Source organism: Rosa rugosa, chromosome 5 (genome assembly GCF_958449725.1).
Source record: "Rosa rugosa chromosome 5, drRosRugo1.1, whole genome shotgun sequence".
NCBI lineage: Eukaryota > Viridiplantae > Streptophyta > Magnoliopsida > Rosales > Rosaceae > Rosa > Rosa rugosa.
Window position 1 is genome coordinate 27833683 of NC_084824.1, and position 20325 is coordinate 27854007.

The window sequence follows — 20325 nt, forward strand, 5'->3', positions numbered from 1 at the left end:
GGCCCCGACTCCAAACAAAGTAAAGGCTGACTAATTTTTAAAGCCTCTTTTGCCAAACGGTGAGCCACTCTGTTAGCTTCCCGTTTTACAAAATGGCAACTACAATAAGGAAAAGACTGAATTAAAAACTTAACTTCGTCAATTAAATGACCTTCAAAACTCAAATCCTCCGAACTGTCACGTAGACTATGTAAAGGGGTATTTGGGGTAATAAGTTTAATACATCGACCTACATGGCGTCTCTTTATTGGCTTGCTTGACCTACCCAAGATCTTCGAGCAACCGCCTACCCTGGCATTCGTACTTCAGTATGTTAGTCCGAAACAAATATGGTTTGCCTGGCGGGATTTTGGTATCAAGCAGAGAGAGCCGAGAATGTTGGCCGCATAACCACGCACACTCCCAATTTTCTGTTGTTTCAAATTGTTTTGCTTTTTTCTTATTTTTGATCCAATTAAAAGATTTGACTTGTGTTTTGTTTTCAGAGCTCACTGAATCTGGGTCCTGAGCCATTGATATTGAGAGAGAGAGAGAGAGAGAGAGAGAGAGTTAACTGTGCCCTGATTGCAGTATTCAATCAACCCTCATCCGGGTATCATCTCTATTCGACCTTTTCCTTCTTTTTGCTCATGTACTACTATCTATGTTACTGTCTTTAACACAATGCCTTTCAATTCACAGCAAAGTTTTTTTAACAATAATTATATCCCCATGTGTGCAAGTTTTAGAGATTTTGGGAGTATGGTTGGTCAAAACCGAACCGGTATTTCGCAGAATGTGCCTTCCAGTGGCACTTCCTAAGTTCCTAGTCTTGCTGGCCATAATAATAAACATGCATTTTCACTCTCTAGTGAATGATGTTCAAACTTCAAATATGGGATATTAGAATGCAGGATAGTGTGACCAATGGGGCTTATTGTTTCTATACTGGCCTTAAAGTTTTTCTACATGGTAGTTTGACCTCTTCAGTATTTGTATTATATGGTTGATTCAATTTGGTTCTGCAACCTGTTTATTCTTTTTTTGAGCTTCTGCTGTTTTTGTTTTGCGGGTATATGTTGTCCACTTTTATTGTATCATGCATTTGCTTGATAAAATTGTGTCTTTTATAGCTTTCTCACAGTCCGCGTTTGGGTCCAGGGCATCACTTGCAATATTATGGAACTTTCATTTTAGGGCCTAGTCTTGTGCTAAAATTTGTGTGAAGAAAACCTAAAGCGATGGTTGTTAGCATTTTCATTAATTTTTTGAAGTTGGGGACATATTCTATTAGAAGTGGTTGAATAGAATTGTTTTTCTATGTGTTTAATATCTCTATCTACTTCATATGTACTGTGTGGGATTTGAATAAAAGTATATGAGTTCCTGTCCTTTCTTCTTCTTCCAAAATTGATGTATCACATTGGTCTTCTTGCTTAGGGCCATGGTTTCAAGTGCCTGCTAGCCAGTAAGTATTGGATCCTTAACAAGCAGTGAAAGTGGAATATGCGATAAAGTACAAAAGAGATTTGAGATGTGCCACTGTATCTGATCTACGTGAAATCTTGTGCGTGTCTAAGCAGGTTGGCATCTAATGATACTTTTTGGTTTTGTTCTGTGTGCAATAATGTTTTGCGTACGATCTTTAAAAGACCATCTTGCTAAAACCACAGCATTAGAATGTTAAAGTGCATTATGAATAAACCGCAATACTATTTATAATACAAAAATGGTCATTTTAGTGGCTTGTTTCATTCATTTGACGAGAAATTGGTTTGGAACACTCTCTGGAAGTTAACAGGCAGTGATCTTTTGTGTAGTTCACTGCAATGAGTTCTGAAATTACCTCAATCACAACTTCCCGCAAGGGTTGTATTGACTTTAATATTATTCCTGCTTTTTATTTCGTCGGGTGGGCATTCCTTCTTGGAATTGAATCTCCAATATTGTTAAATAATTTTTGGTATGAATGTCACTGAAAATTTCGTTTATTAAATTTTATTTTGGTCTGCACTGGCATTGAAAGTTCATTTTCATGCTTGAGTGATAATTTCATTTACTTATTTAATACAACCAAGTTGTGAAGCAGTGTAAATGAAATTTATTTTATGCATTGAATATGTACCCAAATTGGAGCATTTTAAGGGATCTTTCTAAATTTGATTGCATCCCTATTATCTGTTCCTAAAGTGATGAATTGGCTTTCGATGACTACACAATAAGAGACCTACTGTGTGGACAGATACGGGTCAAACATTTTCTCTATCCTGATAATTTGAAGTTCAATTATAGTGTTTGTGTATGCAAGCTTCTTGTGTGAGTTAATGAATATTTAGTGTTGAGCTGTCTTATTTTTCTGCCCTCTATGTGGAGGAATCATTGGCTTTGAATTAAGTGGTGTGCTGTTTATAATGTGGCTTTTCATACTGCTTTCTAAGTTTTGGATTGTGGTGAAGAAACAATTGAAGCAAGAGCTCTGCACCATAATCAAAATGCTGTAGCTTAAGTACTAGAATTAGCTACAAAGGTGATTAATGTCAGAACATTTGCCACCTACTGGATTAGGTTGAAAGGCCTTACGAGTTGATAAATAAATATTCAATCACTAAATCCCTTTGCTTCAGCTGTAACCAATAATTAGGCAATACATCGGATGTTTACCAAATCTCTTATTGAACACACACACACACACATGTGCACAAGCTTGCTAATATCTGTGACATTAAGTAATTGAAGTGTCAATGGAAAGCACAGTTATAGGGAAGAAAGGAGGGCTTTAAATTCCGTTTATTAAATTGATCTGTTTATCACACCGTGACAACTTAGTTTTTCTACTGAGGGAAGGAAAATGATACACATATGCACAGCAATGGCTGCTGAAATCATTTTGCTTGTGATTGTAGAAGAGGGTAGTGGACACTAGTGTTATCAATTCATTTGGAGCAGAGCTGCACATGGGCTATCTTAATGAGTACCCTTCCAGTGGCCAAAAATGGTCATTGGATCAATGGGTGCATGTTGACTCAGGAGTTGCACTTCAAAGTGAGTCCTTCACCTGGAAAAACCACCAAGGCCATAAAAAGCTCCTAGGTTTAGAGTCTGTAAAGTGTCGAATTAAGGTCATGGAGGTAATTGCTTCGGTGTGTATGGTTTTGAATAGTAAACTCAAAATGTAACATGTAAGTTATCCTCATTGTTTTACCTTCTCACTGCACCACTTTTTTGATGGCCTCATTTTTTCTGTTAAACAAATTAGCTTCATGTTCAAGGAAGATCTTTGATTTCTCCTACCACAGAGCAGGTTTTATGGAGAAGATGCAGAGCAATGTGAGTAGAGCAGCTGGTCTTCTGCACCACATTTTAGGTACTCTTAAGTGTGCTCTAAACTCTTGTTGTTTAGTTTTGTACCATATTACAGATATGCATACATACATATCTAGGTATGTTTTCATATACACACTTGGTTTAGGTATGGTAGTGTTGTAATTTCTGGGTTTTCAGTTGCACTTCTGTCTGGACATTCAGTACTCTTGTTGTAGTCAAAACTCAAAAGCTTGGGCAAGTGAAGCGTCAACCTAGAGACATGAAGTATAAACTAAAAAATTGTGTTTAGTTTCTCATATTAGAATGTCATGGAAGGGGAATCATAGTTCTTAAACAGTTCAAATGGATGAAAATAGTCATTGGAGATAACCGACCAAAGTAGGATAAGGTTAATTTCTTTACTCTCAATCGATATGCGTGGTATATGTAACCCAGTTACCATCTTAATTTGCTGGGGAAACTGGCCTGAGGTTTTTGATAAAAAGAGAGGGTCTTGGCATCCTATGATTAAAAGTTAGCATGTTCTGCAAGAAAATAGCTGGGATCCCAAAGTGATCCAAAGAGGGTGTAGTAGAAACCCGTGAAATGCTATTTCTCTAGGTATTCTGGTTTTCTGGACTGTTGTAAGTTGTGGAAAATAGTAAGATGGTGAGGTTTTGCAAAACAGTAAAATACTGAGGTTTTGGGAGGACGGCTGGATTGGGGAGGATGTGAAAACATGGATTGTGTCTGTACAATTTGTCAACTACCATGGTTTGAATTTCACATATGTTTTTCACTCCACACGGATTTGGGATTTGGGGTTTGGAAGGAATTTGAGTGACTTGGTGGTGGAGTTGTCTAATGTTCTTAACTATTGGGAATTTTGGAATTTTGTTACATTGCAGTCCAAAATTTATTTTGGATTTTGAGGTTGGAACCTAGATTTGATTTTTCTTGCAATTCTTACTTTGGATTTCTTTGTGATGATTCCATCGACCAAGGTTTGAACCCACGGAAGTAATTTGCAAAGCAAAAGTTCCTCCCAAGGTCAAGTTACTACTACTTGGATTGAGCGTCATCAGAGCTCACAACTTATGATTAGTTCAGCAACCAGATGGCTTTTCCTGAAGCTGCTGCATCGTGTCTCAGGAGGAGAGAGTCTAAATCATTTTCTTTAATGGTAGAAGAATCTGTAATGATCTCTTTGTAACAATTAGTTTCATTTAAGTTGCTGATTTGTGAGTTTAGTAGTAGCCAGTAGAGGTTTTGACTGAGATATAATGTAGGGCTTTGTTAGCCAATCTAAAAGTATTTAATCTTGTAATTGAGAGAAATGAGATCGACAATATCCAGAATTTCCAATTAAAGAACCCAGACATTTTTATTTTCTTTTTTTCATTTTCTCTCATCTGATTTCATGTTCTTCTATTTGGTTTTTAAGCATGGAGGCTGCATCACACAGGCCAGTAACAAACATTACTTGATTGGTATGAATATAAAGAGTTACAATTCAGTGGAGAAGGAAACCAAACAGGGTATAGAACTTTTTGAGATATTGTTAAATCAGCTTACGTATGTTTGACTGTATGTATTCTAGATCAATATACTATTTCAGGAAAAGAGAACACTTTGATGCTGTAAAATACTCCAACATCTCAAAAGTCTGCCATGAGTTTCTTATCCTTTTGCTGCTACTATTTCCCTTGTCTAAGATGTTCTTCCAATTTTAAATACATGTTTGTGTGCGTGTGAGCTCGAGGTTTCCTTCTTGTGACAAAGGAATTGAAGATAAGGTGCTTTATGCTTAAAGCATCCCCAATGGTGACACATACATAAAACGGAAAATATGGCATTCATCGTGACCCCAAAGCATAAGAACGTCAAGCTTGCACTTCACGTAAGTACTTATCTGTTGCCATATAATCATGTGTATATGCCCAAAATTATACAAACTGAAAATCTCATCAATTAATAATGAACCAGGTATCAATATCATTCACCAAGAATGGGACCTCCTCTCAAATCCAGCAACAGAGACCTTCCACAGCAAACTGCTCTATAGAGTCTGTCGAATCCTCGATACGAAGTCTGTTAAGGAGCTGGTACAGACGGCAGAAATGGCAAGTTTTATTCAACTCCACACCACCACAAGAACTTGATAGAACTCCATGGAGAACCCATCTGGCCAGTTTCCTTGAATCCACACCAGTTCATGCAGTTTCTCTCGGTCTCCTCATTATCGATCTCATCTTCACCATCCTTGAACTCTCCTCATCTTTACTTGCTACCAGTTGCAGGCCAAACGAGAACCACAAAGCTACAGAAGAAATCTGGTACCACTGGGTTGGCGTTGCTATTCTTACTCTGCTTTCAGCAAAGACTATTGCCCTTGCTGTGGGGCTCGGCACCACATTCTTTAGGCGTCCGGGTTATGTCATTGATGGGATCGTTTTGATGGGCGCGTTGGGGTTAGAAGTGTTTTTAGACAAGATAGGGGGTGGGTTGCTTGTTGTGGTCAGTTTGTGGCGAGTTGTTAGGGTAGTAGAAAGTGCATTTGAGCTGAGTGATGAGGCCATTGAAGCACAGATTGAAGGGCTTGTGTGCCAGTTTGAGATGTTGAGGGAAGAGAATAGGAGACTGTTAGAAATCATTGCTGAGAAAGATCAGATTATCCAGAAGCTCCAGGAAGATTCAGATCAATGTACATGTTGCTCCAGTCGAAAATCTTTACCTTATGAACGATATTGTAAAGGCCTTAATGTATCTTTTGGCCAATAATTTACAAATCAAATGATTAACCATAATCATGTTTTGGTTGTTCTAGGCTGATTAATTGATACTTTAATAGGGAGAAACAATTGAAATACTCTCATTTCAAGTTTGTTGTTCTGTTGCATATGACATATCATTTGATTCAAGAGTTAACTAATATCATTTGGTCTAAAAGTCGAATGTCAGAACTCAGAAGAAGCAGATCCCCGCATATTGAGTATTGAGCATAAAGTATGATGAGTAGTGTAATGTACTATGGAGAAATGAAGACAGAACTTTCAAACCAGCATTTATCAAAGCAATCTAACAATGAAGAAATGAAAATGACTTCGTCTCCCAGGTAGCTTCTAGTTTCACCAAAATACCAAGCTTGTGATCGAACATTGAAGATCAATCTTCATAGATTTAAAAAGATTTGCCGCTTTTTCACTTTGGCCAAACTAAATCACTTCTTTAACATAATGGGTGATATGAACTAATACCATTCTCTTTAGACGTAGGGGACAAATGGTATCAACTATCAAGTATCAACATAGCAGTATCTCTCCTTCGGCTCAGACACAAGTTGATTGTTATATATGGCTTTTGGTGGTGGCTTGAGATCCTGCGTAGGAGCAGAATTTGGTAAGGTGCGGATGGCCGTATTTGTCCATTGCTTAGTCACAAAGTACAGGTAAGCGTATCCTCCAAATACAATCGGAGGGCAAGAGAGATGAGAGAGAGGAGGACAGGAGGTAGAGACTGATTAACATTTTTACTTCCAAACTTTCAGGTGGGAAGTGATTGGAGGAAAAATAGTCCGAAATCCTGGTATACAATTTCCAGGTGGTTTTCACGTCCGGATACAGCAGAAAGATACAAGGAACAGCAAACATCATATAACTCCAGATACTTAAACTGGACATGTTAACACGGGTTACACCATGTCAGAGCCACCACCTCTTGTTCAGTGAGGGTTGCTGCCTCTGGAACTCCTTTAAATGTTATATTGTTGAATTAGTAAGGTTCAAAGGTCAGACTAGAATGTTGGAAAATGTACTATGTAATTTAAAAAATCCAATAAAATAAAATAAACGACGATAAGATGGAAATCCAAATTTTTACATCTCTTGCCTACAACCTACGATAAGAAACAGGTTAAGAGAAATAAATAGGAGCTGAGATAAGAAAGTTTCACTAAAGAGTGATATTGTAATGTTAACATGTACGATATGAAGCTGGTATCATTTCAAGTTCCATGCACTATCTCTGCATAGAAGGCAAACCGATTGGTATGCAACAGACTTACCAAATTCACTGTTGCTTCACTTGATTGTGTGTCTGGTGACTCTGGTCACTTTGAATAGTCTTTTGTTGCTCTCCTTTGTTTTTTCTGGCCGTGGTATCCAGTGTTCTCATCAACTTTCTGCATAACACTTGAACTCCTTCTTCGGCCATGCTTGTGCTTATCCTTATGGACATGGTGAAGGTCGTAATGGTAATCACTACTTCTTTGAAAGTGGCTATGCTTGTGATCATTGTGAGTGCTTTTTCTTTTATGATGAGTGCCATAGTTGTGGTGCCTTGTTTCATGCCCATGATGTTTATGGACATGAACATGTCGATGATCTACATTAATTCTGTGTCTAGTATTCTTGGTGGTCGGACTATCCTCCCAGAAATGATCATCCCACCAGTCATATAAAGGATCAAAAAGTCCCTTCTGATGTAAAAGCCACAGTAGCACAATGACTGCACCTCAACGTATAATATGTTATGTTTTCTTTGCATCTCCAAAATAATCCCACTAAAAAATATGCTAATTTTGGAAAAGTAGGTTTACCTGTTGGAAAAATTGCCAAAAGTAGACCAAACATCAGAATCCAACTCATACATATGTACTGTATATGGCATCTGAAGTCAAAGAATCCAGAGCATTTTGTTCTGTTCATGAAAAGAAAAAAGAAGCAAGAAGAAATGAATGAAACTTTGTATAATTGAGCAGATGCAATTCCAAATGCCATTAAATAAGCTTGGCTTATGTGTATAATTGTAGAGAGAAAATATATATATGTTATGCTCTCTCACACAGAAGGAGAGAGATGATAGTTTGAAGACGATTAGTTTCTGATCATACTTATGAGCCATGAAAGGATGGTCTGAATGCAACCAGCACATTGAACAGGCATTAGCCATGTTACACATAATATGACTCAATAGCCACTTCCAGTATTAAATAGCTGAATCTAGAGTATATCAGTTAGAAATGAGCCAGAATTTTGATTATTCCACTGTGCAACAAGTACCTGCAAGATTTTCCAGTGATGAAATCTATAAAAGTCTTCCACGCATGGTTCCAAAAGCTTTCAATGGAGTCAAAGAAACCAGTTGTTCCTGTCTTTGGTGGCTTAAAGGGATTAACCTGCAACACATAATGACTTGAGTGGCTCATATAAATCAACTGTAGAAGGTTATAAAATTTCACGAAATAGCATCAGGTTGATCAGCTGTTGTATATTAATATACTGATCATATACCAAAACTGCTTATTCTACCGGGGTTTAGCAACATTCATACTGTCTTCAAAAACGAATGAGATTTCTTGTCTCTAAGCTACCACTAACCTGTGATCCATTATCAATGACAGTAGACGTAGTAGAAAATTGGCACTCGGCTCTATCCACTTCATTATAATTAGAGTCCTTAAGTATAGCTGCATTCAAAATCCAGAAATGAGTCCGAGCGTGACTACTTTAGGCCATTTTATCATCACTCTGGCTTGGGCAGATCATACCTGCACAGATGTATTTTGCAGCTTGATCGGTTCCTGGGTAAAGTTTGAATGATCGAGTTAACGTTTCTTTTGGCTTCATAATGAAGTATTGCTCCTGAAAAACAGGTTCTCTAACAAATTAATACTCATCTTGTTACAAGTCTAAATACATGAGCTGCAGAGGCAAAAGTACCTCCATAAGGGTGACATCACTTGAGCAATCAAACTGCAAGAAAGTTAAATTTGTGTCACAACATATTGCAATAGCCATCCACTGAAGTTGTAGACAACTACTTCATTCAAGCTGGTAAATGAATTATGCTTCCATTTCAAGTACTATGGAAGATTCAATATTTGATTTTTAACCTTCAAAGCAAGTGGACAATATATTTATAGAATTTCATGACCCAAAAGAAACAAGATAAAATCTCTTCATATGCAATAATCACAATGAAATGTAAGCATTAATACTGTCACTAGGTGTTCATTAGCATCACTAACTATCCAAGCTGTCAAAAAGTTTATCAGAAATTGAGAACCAGTTTTAAACAGAGCATGTTAAATAGTAGCACACGAAATAATCATCAAGAGGAAATGATATTAAGCCTTAATATACCAAAATTAGACACTTCATAGGTAAAAGGCCTATCAACTAGCTGTGCGTAACTTGTTATTTCTCAGCTGAAGAGAGTATCCTAGTATAAACAACCTAGTTGAAGTCCCCCCATTCAAAACCAAAAGTTATAATTAAGAACCCTTAACGTCCTTTACTTAAGTTAAAGAAATCCAAAGTCCCAAACATCAAGGGGAAGGGAAACAATAGTGCATTAAAAATAGAATAGTCAATAGTGTACCGTTAAGCAATAGGATGCTTCCACTTCACCAGTATTCTTTGCTGTGATTGTAGCAGTTCCAAATTGAGTAAGGGCCTCAAATGTTGGGATATTGATGCTTAAGATTTTCCCTGGACTCCTATATAATACATACCATTAAGTATAGAAAATGAACATTCTATGTGGAAAGTTAAGTTATTAGACAAGTACTGGATTGCATAATTGTTTCAAAACGATACTGGTGAAGCATAATCAATGGACCGTAGATACATGAAACCTAGTCTGGAAATACTAACCTTTGGTAGACATAATCTACGTCATCAGCACTTAGTTCTATCAAGAGATTTGTATTAATGACTTCTGTGACTCCTATGGAAAACGAATGAGTCCCTGCATTCTGCAACCAATCAGAAATGATATGAATCCAAATGATAGAAATTCCTTGTGAAAAATAACTCAAATATTGTTGATACATTACTGGATGCTGGTTTATCCTTTCGAACCTTCCTTCCACACCAAAAAGTGGCACCTGTTTCCTTTCAATACGGTTTTGGTCAGCCTGTCATAAAGATAAGATCACCCAATTGTTCACAAGAATAATAAAGTACTTAGGTATCAAATACAAAACAACCAGAATCCTATGAAACATCTCATTAAAGGAAAGAGACTCTTGCTTTTCATACAAATATAGACATAACTTGTATGTAAATAACTAATAGATAATAGAGCATGTAGCTCTCAGATTCTGATGCTAGAGTCCATGCTAATCAACCTTAAATCAAACGCTTAAAGAAAAAAGACTGGCACATGATATAATTTTACCAAGTGTAAGAGGTTAATACCAGTATGTAAATTTAACCTTACAATGAGAAGACAGACTAAATTGGGGAGAGGAAAGTTAAAGAAGATAAAGCTTTGAAGGGGATACACAGACCTCCAAGAAATTCCATAACTGATTATGCAAGCAACTCCAGAATGGCGAAGAGCAAAAGTTTGGCTGCCCATTAAAAGCCTCAAAGTTGACACCAATTTTATTACATTCAACACCATCTAAAGTAAATCTAACTCTCTCCAGCAGCATCCACATAGAAAAGTTCCTTCCCAAATTTTGGGGTTGACCTGGGCCCCCCTTTTACAAAGAACAGGAAACTGTCAGCAATTTAAGATATCTAAAATATGATGTCAGATTCTATAAACAAATTTGCCAAATAAAAGCTTGACCATTTATTGGAACTAAAATATAACAGTCTGGTAGCAGATGAAATGAACGATAGATGTTAGTGAAATGATGTTACTAACTTCTCTATGTGGACACTTACTGAACATTCATATAGTTGAGAAAGAAGACTCATTTTACTGAAAATAGGGGACAGGGCTATGTATTCTTTTAAACTTTGTCTCCTTATACACTGATTCGGAATCAGTGCATCTTACTTATTACAAATTTACAAAACCCCAACTAATATGCTTGCTTTAATATTTAGTCTATAAAAGCAGGAAATGTTTGTTCCAAATTTTTTTTCCAACATTATGTAGATTGGTATGAGTGACAAGCATACCTGCCTCGGAATTACAAGGTAAAAATCCTCGAATGAAGGAATATTTGTGTATCCAACAAAGTCTCCAATAAGATTAGCTCGCAAAAACTTATCATTGGATATTGCTGTTCTGTTTTCAGGACCTATAAGCACTTCCTGGCAGAAAACAAAGATGTACAAAAAACTCTCTTAGTGACCTTTATATAACCTCTCCTTTCACTTTCAATAAATAAATCACATAACATATAAGAGAAAATAAAAATTCAATGAAATCAATCAAAATTTCGCTCTATTAACAGTTAACAACTTACAAATCCGCTTTTAGATCAATCTAGCAATATGATCATCAGGATGAAATGAAACTTGCTGAATTTATAGTAGATAGAGTGCTGTAAAGTAAAGAAAGAACAGGACTTCATTCCATTGGGAAAGAGAACTGTGTATAGTTCAGTATGCACATTCAATGAGCTCTCAGGACAGGAGAAATACATTCTAATTCTTCAGCATAGCAAAAAGACAGAACATTTTAACACGTGTCTCCGACTAAAATCAGGTCATGTATAATGACTAATTTTTCATGGCAGAAACAAGAGCACTACACCATAAGAAATCAATATAGATATGGTGCAATTATGAGGAAAAGCAACGTACCGAAACTTTAGATCCTGTTTTTACTTGAATGAGAACACTAAATCCCAGTGAGCGCTGTCCAATACCAAAAACATGGAACCTAAGTAGATTTTAATGAAGAAAAAATCAGTCTACCTTGTAGAATGCTTTGATCAAAATATAACAAAAAGAACGAGAAACATAACATCTTGGCCACCGTAAAGAACTATTTATAAGCTTTAACTCATCAAATATATGATGCCATACATAAGCAAATATCAAAAGTAAAAATAGTGTCAAACTCTCAGTTGTACAAGTTCATGTGATGACATGCGCATATACCAAAGAGCTCTTGCATGTCTGATAGATCTTTTCAAGAATGAAATATATATGAATCTCGAGAAATATAATCAGAACGAAAAACTTAGTACAAGGACCATACCAATCACTAGGAAAGCGGACACAATGGGCTGTATTGGGTTTTCCTTTCATCAACTTGTCAACTAATCACAAGAAAGTTAGGTCAATACAACAAACTCGTAAAAGGCACTGTGCATGTAATGTTTAAGAAATACTAAACATGATAAAATCATTTTAATGCACTTACAAACACTTCCACATGATGAAGGTACCCGCCGCTGAGGCCCACAAGGACAGCACATTGGCTACGAAAAACAGAACAAACTAATTGGAGAGTGCATAATAAACAAGAAACGAGTACATATTTTCTAAGTACTTCGATCACCAGGAGCAAAATATACACATAACAAAAGAAGTGTAAGCAATCACAGAAAATAACCATAATGCAACTAACATCATCACAACATGTACTACACTAATGTGAGAAACAATTTAAATTGGGAAACTTAGTCATTTCACTGCTTCCTTAAGGCCATATATGTACAATGCTATAGAATCTGATCTATAGGAAAGAATGGAAGAATGTGATGAATGAAAACAGTTTTGGCCTTGATCCACTAAAGTACAATAGACAGAAAGTAAATGATCAATTGATAATCATATCTGCTGGATTAATGAGAGCTAAATTTCTGCCGGCTTAACAAGTAATGTGGACATTTTTATGACACGTCAAAGACATTAACTTGTGAGGAAAGTCATCCCTTTTATGTCAAATTCATATTTGGAATATGAGTAACTATGATTTTATGTTCATGAAATTCCAAATATCCAACACCACGTAGCAGTGCCCTGATATCTGATTCAGATAGTAAATCACATCGTAGATTTTCAATCATGTATAATGCTGTTGAAATTACTAATCAACTTTTAGATAGCAAATAAATGAAAGAACTAGTGTCAAAGTGGGTACTAAACAGTGTGGAAAAGCTACCTACCTCTGTATGCTCAATAATGGTACCATTTTCATCTCGTAACCTACAGAACATACAGCGAAAGTTGATCATCCTCACCGAAAATCCTAATTTTAGCAGCTAAAGTAACTCTTGGAAATTATAATCCAAAGGTAGGTAAGTACCATATTAACTTAAAACAATCAAAGAATAAGGACAGTAATCAAAATTAAACCCAATTTTAACAAGAAGGCTAATAGCTAGATTGTTTGCCTTGCCTCTCACATATCTTGACAACTTTTGCATCTGCATCTGGCTCACACTTTCGGGTCTTAACATAGTACTCTTCAGGCTTATATGCAACATCCTGAATAAAATATTACAGCATCAATCGCAACGTTTCGAAATTGAGAAGCACAAACTAATTAAGAGACTTAACAAAAATAAAACAAATTGAGCTTTGTCTTACTCGAATGTACGTAAGGTCGTACAAGGCATAAGCTGCGGATTTATTGACAGTCAGGACAGGTGGTATTCGAAAAGTTTGCATCTTCTTGCTTGAATTCTCCTCTACCTCGACAATTTCGGCAACAATCGAAGCCTCACCTCCACTCTGAAAATCAATCATACGTACGTTCCCGGCCCCACTATTAATTTCAAGCTAGCAGACATTGCATGCAGAAATTGAAAGAGAGAAAATAATATTCCTTTACCGCGCCGCTAGGGACGGCCATGTTGAGGACGATCTTCTTAGTGCAGTTAAGGTGGTCACCGGATTCGGAAGTCTTCTCGCACTTGTCGAGTTTCGATTTGGAGAGGATCTGGACGCCAACGACGTCGTCGCTTATGAAGAAGCAAGGGAGGAAGAGGAGGGTGATAAGCCATAATTTTCCCATTTTTGGGAATGTCGTCTGGGAGTGAATGTGGGATTTGGGGAAGTGAATGAGTGGGGGATCGAGAAACAAGAGAGGATTGAGACGAAGAAGAAAGCAGTTGTGGAGGCCGGGAACTGCCAACAACGAATAGACAGGCTATTGTTGACGTACTCAATCAAAGAATTCCGGGGCCTGAACGAATATTATAGTCTAGCAGAGTTGATAAAAACAGAGGAATTGGCTTAAAAAAAACTTCTGCTCCGCGTTTTCCGTAGTAGAGAAAAACTGCTCTGGTCGCGCATCTTACATCTGTGTTCCGTTGATACATTGGGGTTTCGAATAAGTCAATCGATTGGCATTGGCGGGTAAGAGATTGAATCTCATGTGCAACCTGGATCTGTATCAGTATATGTTCATTATGGACAAAGTGGACCAAAGGATGCAAATCTTTTAGCTCAAAGCCATGTTGTGATCACTACATAAGGAGTGATCACAAATCCTATTTTCGTAATTGTTTATCAGTTCTGCACTTGTGTATACAAGTTGAGTTTGTGCATCTGTTCCTTTCTCCTTGCCTCTCTGCATCTAGAATTCTAAGGACAATGGGGACTTTACTCAGTTAGTTGGTTCTTGTTGAGGCGCATACCATAAAATCCTCTAAAAGCCAACTCTCTATTGCTGCTGCTGCTTTAGTTGCTGGTCACCGATGGTGTCTTACTGGCACCCCTATACAGGTAAAGTATTTTTTATGAGCTTTATGTTAGTATTTGAGATTGAAATTCTTGTTAGTATTTGGAGGTTAATTCTCTGCCACTAGTCCTGACATTAACTTTGTTGTTATTAGAACAATCTGGAGGACATTTATAGTCTACTCCGGTTTTTGAGGGTAGAACCTTGGCCCTTGGGCGAATTGGGCTTGGTAAGCTCTGTTTTTTGTTTTCTCCATGGAACATAATTATGTTGTATAATCTAGAGTATTCTCTACATTGTTTATTTATATACTACATTTTGTAGAATTTTGCTTTACTGTATAAATCTCATTAGTCTGCGATTTCATATGCTACTGAACTGATCTTACTTACATTAATCATAATCCATTGTCAACCTATCAGAATCTACAAAAAATGCGTCCTATTGTCTGGAAGGAAATTTTTCCTCTTTTTTATTTTTAATTTTTAAAATAAAAACTGGTGTAAACTGGGATTAATAGAATCTCAATTTTTACTTTATGTCTGACTTTCCCCATAAGTTAAGTGTCTTAAACTACAGTATGATTTATTTGATTTTCATTAAATCTAGGTGGAATAAACTCATCCAGAAACCCTTTGAGGAGGGTGATGAGAGAGGGTTAAAGCTGGTTCAATCTATCTTGAAGACGATTATGTTAGGGAGAACCAAGTTTAGCACTGATCGTGAAGGCAGGTGAGTTGTTGGTTCAGGATATTTTTTTTTTTTTTTTTTTTTTGGATCCCAAGGTTTATTGTTCATTTCAGGCCTATTTTAGTCCTTCCTCCTGCTGATATTGAGGTGATTTATTGTGAACTCACAGAAGCTGAAAAAGACTTTTATGAGGCCCTGTTTAAAAGATCAAAGGTATTCTTTCATTCCCTTGACTGGACTTTTCATATTTGCTTTGATCTACTGTATCTTGCATTTGTAGTTAACACGTTTATTTCAACGTTTCAGGTGAAATTTGATCAATTTGTCGAGTAAGGACGGGTTCTTCATAATTATGCATCCATATTGGAATTTTACGCCTTCGCCAATGTTGTGATCACCCATTTCTTCTGATGAGGTGTGCTTTAATCCTTTATCCAATGCACTGAATTTAACCTGAGCAGCTTATTTCTTTTTCAATCTGCCCTTAGCCTTGTGGTTTGAATTGGCCAAAATTCTTTGTTTGCCTTGTATTTTATTCTTTACTTTTGATTGATATGTTTTAGATCGCAATTTTTGAATCACATGAACTGATCAATTTTAAATGAATTCCAATGAAATGAAAAGTAGATGCGGAGGTGAGAATTCCTCCCCCCCCCCACCAAGTTCTTAAAACTAAAATTGAGGTTTCTTTGATTTGTTCAGTCGAGGTGATACACAAGAATATTCGAATCTGAATAAGCTTGCTAGACGGTTCCTAAAAGGCAGCCGGAATTCTGTGGAAGGGGAAGCCAAAGATGCGCCTTCACGGGCTTATGTTCAAGAAGTTGTTGAAGAAATACACAAGGGGGAACAGGGAGAATGTCCAATATGTCTTGAAGCATTTGAAGATGCAGTATTGACACCTTGTGCTCATCACTTATGCCGTGAATGTCTCTTGGCAAGTTGGCGGAATTCAACTTCTGGCTTGTGTCTGGTTTGCAGGTATATCAAAATGCTGCCTTATTATTAGGAATTTAATTTTAATTTTCCTTGTTTGCCTTTCGTATAATAAATTTTACTATTGTAGGCTTGAAATTTAACAGTTTTACCATTATAGGAAGAGTGTAAGCAAGCAAGATCCAATTACAGCACTGAGAGTCGGTTCTATGTTGATATTGAGAAAAACTGGGTGGAATCATCCAAAATAGTTCTTCTTTTGAGTGAGCTTGAATGTCTTCGTTCATCAGGCTCAAAGAGCATTGTCTTCAGCCAGTGGATGGCCTTTCTGGATCTCCTGCAGATATCTCTTTCTCGGTAATAATGACCACATACTCATACATTGGTTTGTTAGTATATGACAATGCCGAAGATTAACTAATATATTTGTAGAAATCAAAGTCGTATGCTCTTTGTACAAGAAAACTATCTTGGAACATATGCATGCCTTGTATGTTCCCTAGTTTGACTATATGAAGGAACCATTAAACTCTTTGTTTATTAGCTTCAAAAACTGAATGGTCCTGACATGAATTATGGTATCTGTGAAGTACACTACTTTCATAAGTTTTGGCATTATGGATGATCAAGGAGGCATTTTGGCATTATAAAGTGTATGTATCCACCAGTGGTCATATCCTTTTTTTATCTGTTTTCATCTTTTTGTTTGATGTCTTTAAATCTTGACATGATTTGCCACAAAAGTACCAGTGATGCTAATGATGTAAGAAATATAATACCTCTTTTCATTATATGCTGCTGTTGTTTGTTCTGTTTGTTCTTGGAAAGTTTCTTACGTTAGAGTTACGATTAATCTTATTCATCTTCTAACAGGAGTAACATTCTGTTTCTTCGCCTGGATGGGACTCTGAATCAACAGCAGAGCGAAAAAGTGTTAAAACAGTTTTCAGAAGACAGTGACATTCTGGTAGTGACTCCTGACTTTATTATATTTTGTTTGTTTATTTTCTTTATGAGTTAAAACAGTTTGGACATAAGAGTGGAAGCATAGTTGTTGAATCTGTTATCGTGTGTCAGGTGTTGCTAATGTCACTGAAGGCCGGAGGAGTTGGAATTAATTTCAATTAGAGTTTGCTATAGAGGACAGAAGATGGTGAACTTGGAGTTTCAATACTTTAAGAACTAGAAGGGGCCCAACAGGTTTTCTGAAGTGATTTTATGGAAACTCGAAATTATATTTTCAGAGACGGGTTTTTCACTATTGACGGTTAGCATATTCTCTGGTTTATGTCAATTGATAGGTGGACAGGGTTATAAAAACGTTCCTCGATTTAAAATGCAAGCTTAACCAATTAGTTCATTAATTCGATAGAAAAAAATTCTGTCCCAGGAAGTAAAGGAACTCAATTGTTGAGAGAGTGACAATTTATAATGCATTAATTCAATGGCAATTTCTGAGAGACCATTTCTTATTCTAGAAATTAAAATCCCAAAATTGCAGCCCGAGGGTTACTTTGTCTTGACTGATAATGAATGCATTGAACCAAAATGTGAATATTTGTATGTGTGTGATTTAGTAATATGCTAATACTCTTTCAATTCTTCTGGATCCTCTTCCTTGTCATTTTATTATTTGATGTTAGTATCTCTATGCATATGCAGGCTTGAAGAGGATTGAGCTCTGTTCATTTGGAACCAAAATGGACGATACCAGCTCCTTTGGCAATTGGCATCAAATGATCATGTCAGTAAATTGCTTTCTTCCCAGGCCTTGATTCAACTAAGTGGATAAAGATCTCTTCTTTTGTATAAGTTTTCTTCTTATTGTTGCTGCCCAAAATTTCTGGCGGAGACCTCCGGTGAGTTTAGTAATTCAGGGGAGACGGTTTCCAAACCAGATATGGTCTCGATTATTGTTTTTTTTTTTTTGAAATCGAGCTCGTAGGGCGAATATTATTCATCACAAGCCAGAATAGGCCATTACATACCCTTCCGCTGCCATCTATAGACAGACAAGAAGATAGTGGTAGTACCCACAATGGTACATAGAAACTAGACCCACTCATTGTACAAGCAATACGTAGACATAGCGGGAATCCCCCTTTGGTACTACGCCGGAGGCGCTAGAAAGATCCGGGCCTCCCAACCTAATTCGGAAACAGTAAATCTAGTCGCCTAGAGACCTCAATTGGTGTACAACTAGAGATACTGAGAATTAAGTCGACAAGACCAAGACCCAATACTAAAACTAGATAGGAAAAAAATCCACTAGACTGCCCCATAAGAGGCCTACAGAAACTAAAAACTAATGATGGACTAGGGCATACCCCAGCCCAAAACTTGAGCCCAAAAGGGTCACCAAAGAGATCACTCAGGCCCATCTTCTTGGTTTGGACCAGACCACCGCTCCTCCCAGACCCGTCGTGCACCACAGTCCGGCCACGTTCCGGCCAACCACATCGCCGCGTCGCCACGATCTGCACCGCTGCACCATCTCCGCGATCCAAACCGCCGAGCCACGCTGGCGCAACCTGCATGACCACGGAAAAACGCCCTCCCCGAGCCAGGCCTCGCAATCCCCATCGCCGTCGAGCAAGACCCATGGCGCCGTCGATCGAATAAGCCAACTGCGGGGATCAGTAAATCAACCTATGCCGCACGACCATCGCCCCAACCACCATCCCAGCCCAACCATCTGACGAACAGGAGAGAATCCCTTAGACGAAATCCTTGGGCAGTAGATCTCTCGTCCGGCAGCAACCCAAAGACGACGGCGAGGTCGGAGGCCAAGCCGGACATCCTGGCGCCGCCGGACGAGAATAAGTTGCAAGCGGAGAGACCGGCCTAGGGTTTCTCAGAGAGAGAAAACGTATGGACAATATACTTTTTGGTAGAAAGAGAGAGATAGAGTTTGTACCTAAGAGGGTTAAATTGAAAAGGATGGTCTCGATTATTGTTATTTTCGAGTTGTAGGTATTTAGTATGCTACTAGCTTATGATGTTCGAGCACTAGCTTTTATGTTGTTACTTTTCTTGTTGTTACTAATGTTCTTGTCTCTGACGTGTCTTGCTACCATATATTTTATTTTTTATCAGAATCTTGCTCCCTTTTTTTTTTCCCCCTCTATCGGAATCTTGCTGCCATGTTGGATGGAAAATTTTTGGAGATGTATGAAATTCCGAAGTTTTTCCTAGCATCGCTTTATTTTAATTTTTGGTGGTTACTGACTATAGCTTGCTGGATACATCTTAATAGGGGAGCCAAAGAGGGCAGGTGGATGGGACATGATCCTGTTTAATTGTTGTTCAAGACCACCTTTATTACAAGCTCAATCCTTGTATATCCATGTGTAGAATTTCTTAATCATGTGTGAGAGCTCCTTGGAGAAATCATGTTTAAATTACTTTCATTGTATAGAACTAGTGTATAAAGTACTTTATGAATATGGATTTCTACTATTATTAAGAGAATAGAGTAATCAAAAATTTTGACGGAAATGACCCTAGAAGATTAAATAACTTTGAGAATTAATTAAATCACAAGGACAACTATGACATTCACAAAATATATTTTTATTAAAAAAATAAATAAAAAAGAACTCATAACCTACTTTTCTCTCCCATTATCTTTTATCTGTAATAACTGTTTTCTTTTTTATTTTCTTAAAAAAAAAAATTGCACATGCAGAGCATGTGTGGAGAAACGCTAGTATGTATAAACTCAACCTAATAGTTTGACCATTGTTGAACTTGCACACATGCAGATAACTTGTAATGCATTAAGAGGAATTGGCTTAAAACAAAAAACTTCTGCTCCGCGTTTTCTGTAGAAGAGAAAAACTGCTCCCCCAGTTGCACATCTTGCTTTTGTGTTCCGTTCGGCGACGCACGTTGTCGTCGGACGGATAGGTTTCGTTTGTCAGTCCCCAAGTGAGAATCCAAGGCGGCAGGGGAAGGAGCAACGGTGGAGTTCTGGTCTTCGCAGGAGCAGTCTGCTATTGCTGAATTCCGGGTCGTGGGCATATCCTATGGCAT

General features: G+C 37.4%; 2 protein-coding genes and 1 pseudogene across 7 annotated transcripts; 2 read left to right on the forward strand and 1 right to left on the reverse strand.

Moving 5' to 3' along the window:
- Positions 1 to 278: 278 nt before the first annotated feature.
- On the forward strand, positions 279 to 6219 carry LOC133712662 (uncharacterized). Of its 6 annotated transcripts, none has more exons than XM_062138771.1 (6): positions 279 to 592; positions 1420 to 1562; positions 2819 to 3158; positions 3236 to 3343; positions 4287 to 5182; positions 5269 to 6219. In XM_062138771.1, the coding sequence occupies exons 5-6, from the start codon at positions 5132 to 5134 to the stop codon at positions 6061 to 6063; spliced, it is 846 nt and encodes a 281-aa protein (XP_061994755.1). In that variant the 5' UTR covers positions 279 to 592; positions 1420 to 1562; positions 2819 to 3158; positions 3236 to 3343; positions 4287 to 5131; the 3' UTR covers positions 6064 to 6219. The 6 variants fall into 6 exon arrangements, with proteins under 6 accessions (XP_061994755.1, XP_061994757.1, XP_061994756.1 ...); XM_062138773.1 differs by having other exon boundaries at positions 3276 to 3343; XM_062138772.1 differs by having other exon boundaries at positions 3281 to 3343.
- Positions 6220 to 7103: 884 nt separating this feature from the next.
- Positions 7104 to 14161, reverse strand: LOC133711044 (protein HAPLESS 2-like). The gene is made up of 18 exons (XM_062137216.1): positions 13813 to 14161; positions 13569 to 13712; positions 13378 to 13466; positions 13145 to 13184; positions 12397 to 12454; positions 12232 to 12292; positions 11832 to 11910; positions 11202 to 11336; positions 10577 to 10771; positions 10121 to 10201; positions 9939 to 10039; positions 9664 to 9781; positions 9003 to 9035; positions 8831 to 8924; positions 8661 to 8749; positions 8343 to 8458; positions 7880 to 7980; positions 7104 to 7788 (listed from the first exon to the last, which is right to left on the reverse strand). The coding sequence occupies exons 1-18, from the start codon at positions 13993 to 13995 to the stop codon at positions 7391 to 7393; spliced, it is 2115 nt and encodes a 704-aa protein (XP_061993200.1). The 5' UTR covers positions 13996 to 14161; the 3' UTR covers positions 7104 to 7390.
- Positions 14004 to 19775, forward strand: LOC133711480 (DNA repair protein RAD5A-like; annotated as a pseudogene).
- The last annotated feature ends 550 nt before the right edge of the window (positions 19776 to 20325 follow it).

Coding starts and splice junctions, on each gene's coding strand:
- LOC133712662 (XM_062138771.1), top strand. CDS start 5,132: ATGGCATTCATCGTGACCCCAAAGCATAAGAACGTCAAGCTTGCACTT. Junction 5,183..5,268: donor ACGTCAAGCTTGCACTTCAC/GTAAGTACTTAT, acceptor ATAATGAACCAG/GTATCAATATCATTCACCAA.
- LOC133711044 (XM_062137216.1), bottom strand. CDS start 13,995: ATGGGAAAATTATGGCTTATCACCCTCCTCTTCCTCCCTTGCTTCTTC. Junction 12,455..13,144: donor CCATTATTGAGCATACAGAG/GTAGGTAGCTTT, acceptor TGTTTTTCGTAG/CCAATGTGCTGTCCTTGTGG. Junction 9,036..9,663: donor AAGCATCCTATTGCTTAACG/GTACACTATTGA, acceptor ACTTTCTTGCAG/TTTGATTGCTCAAGTGATGT.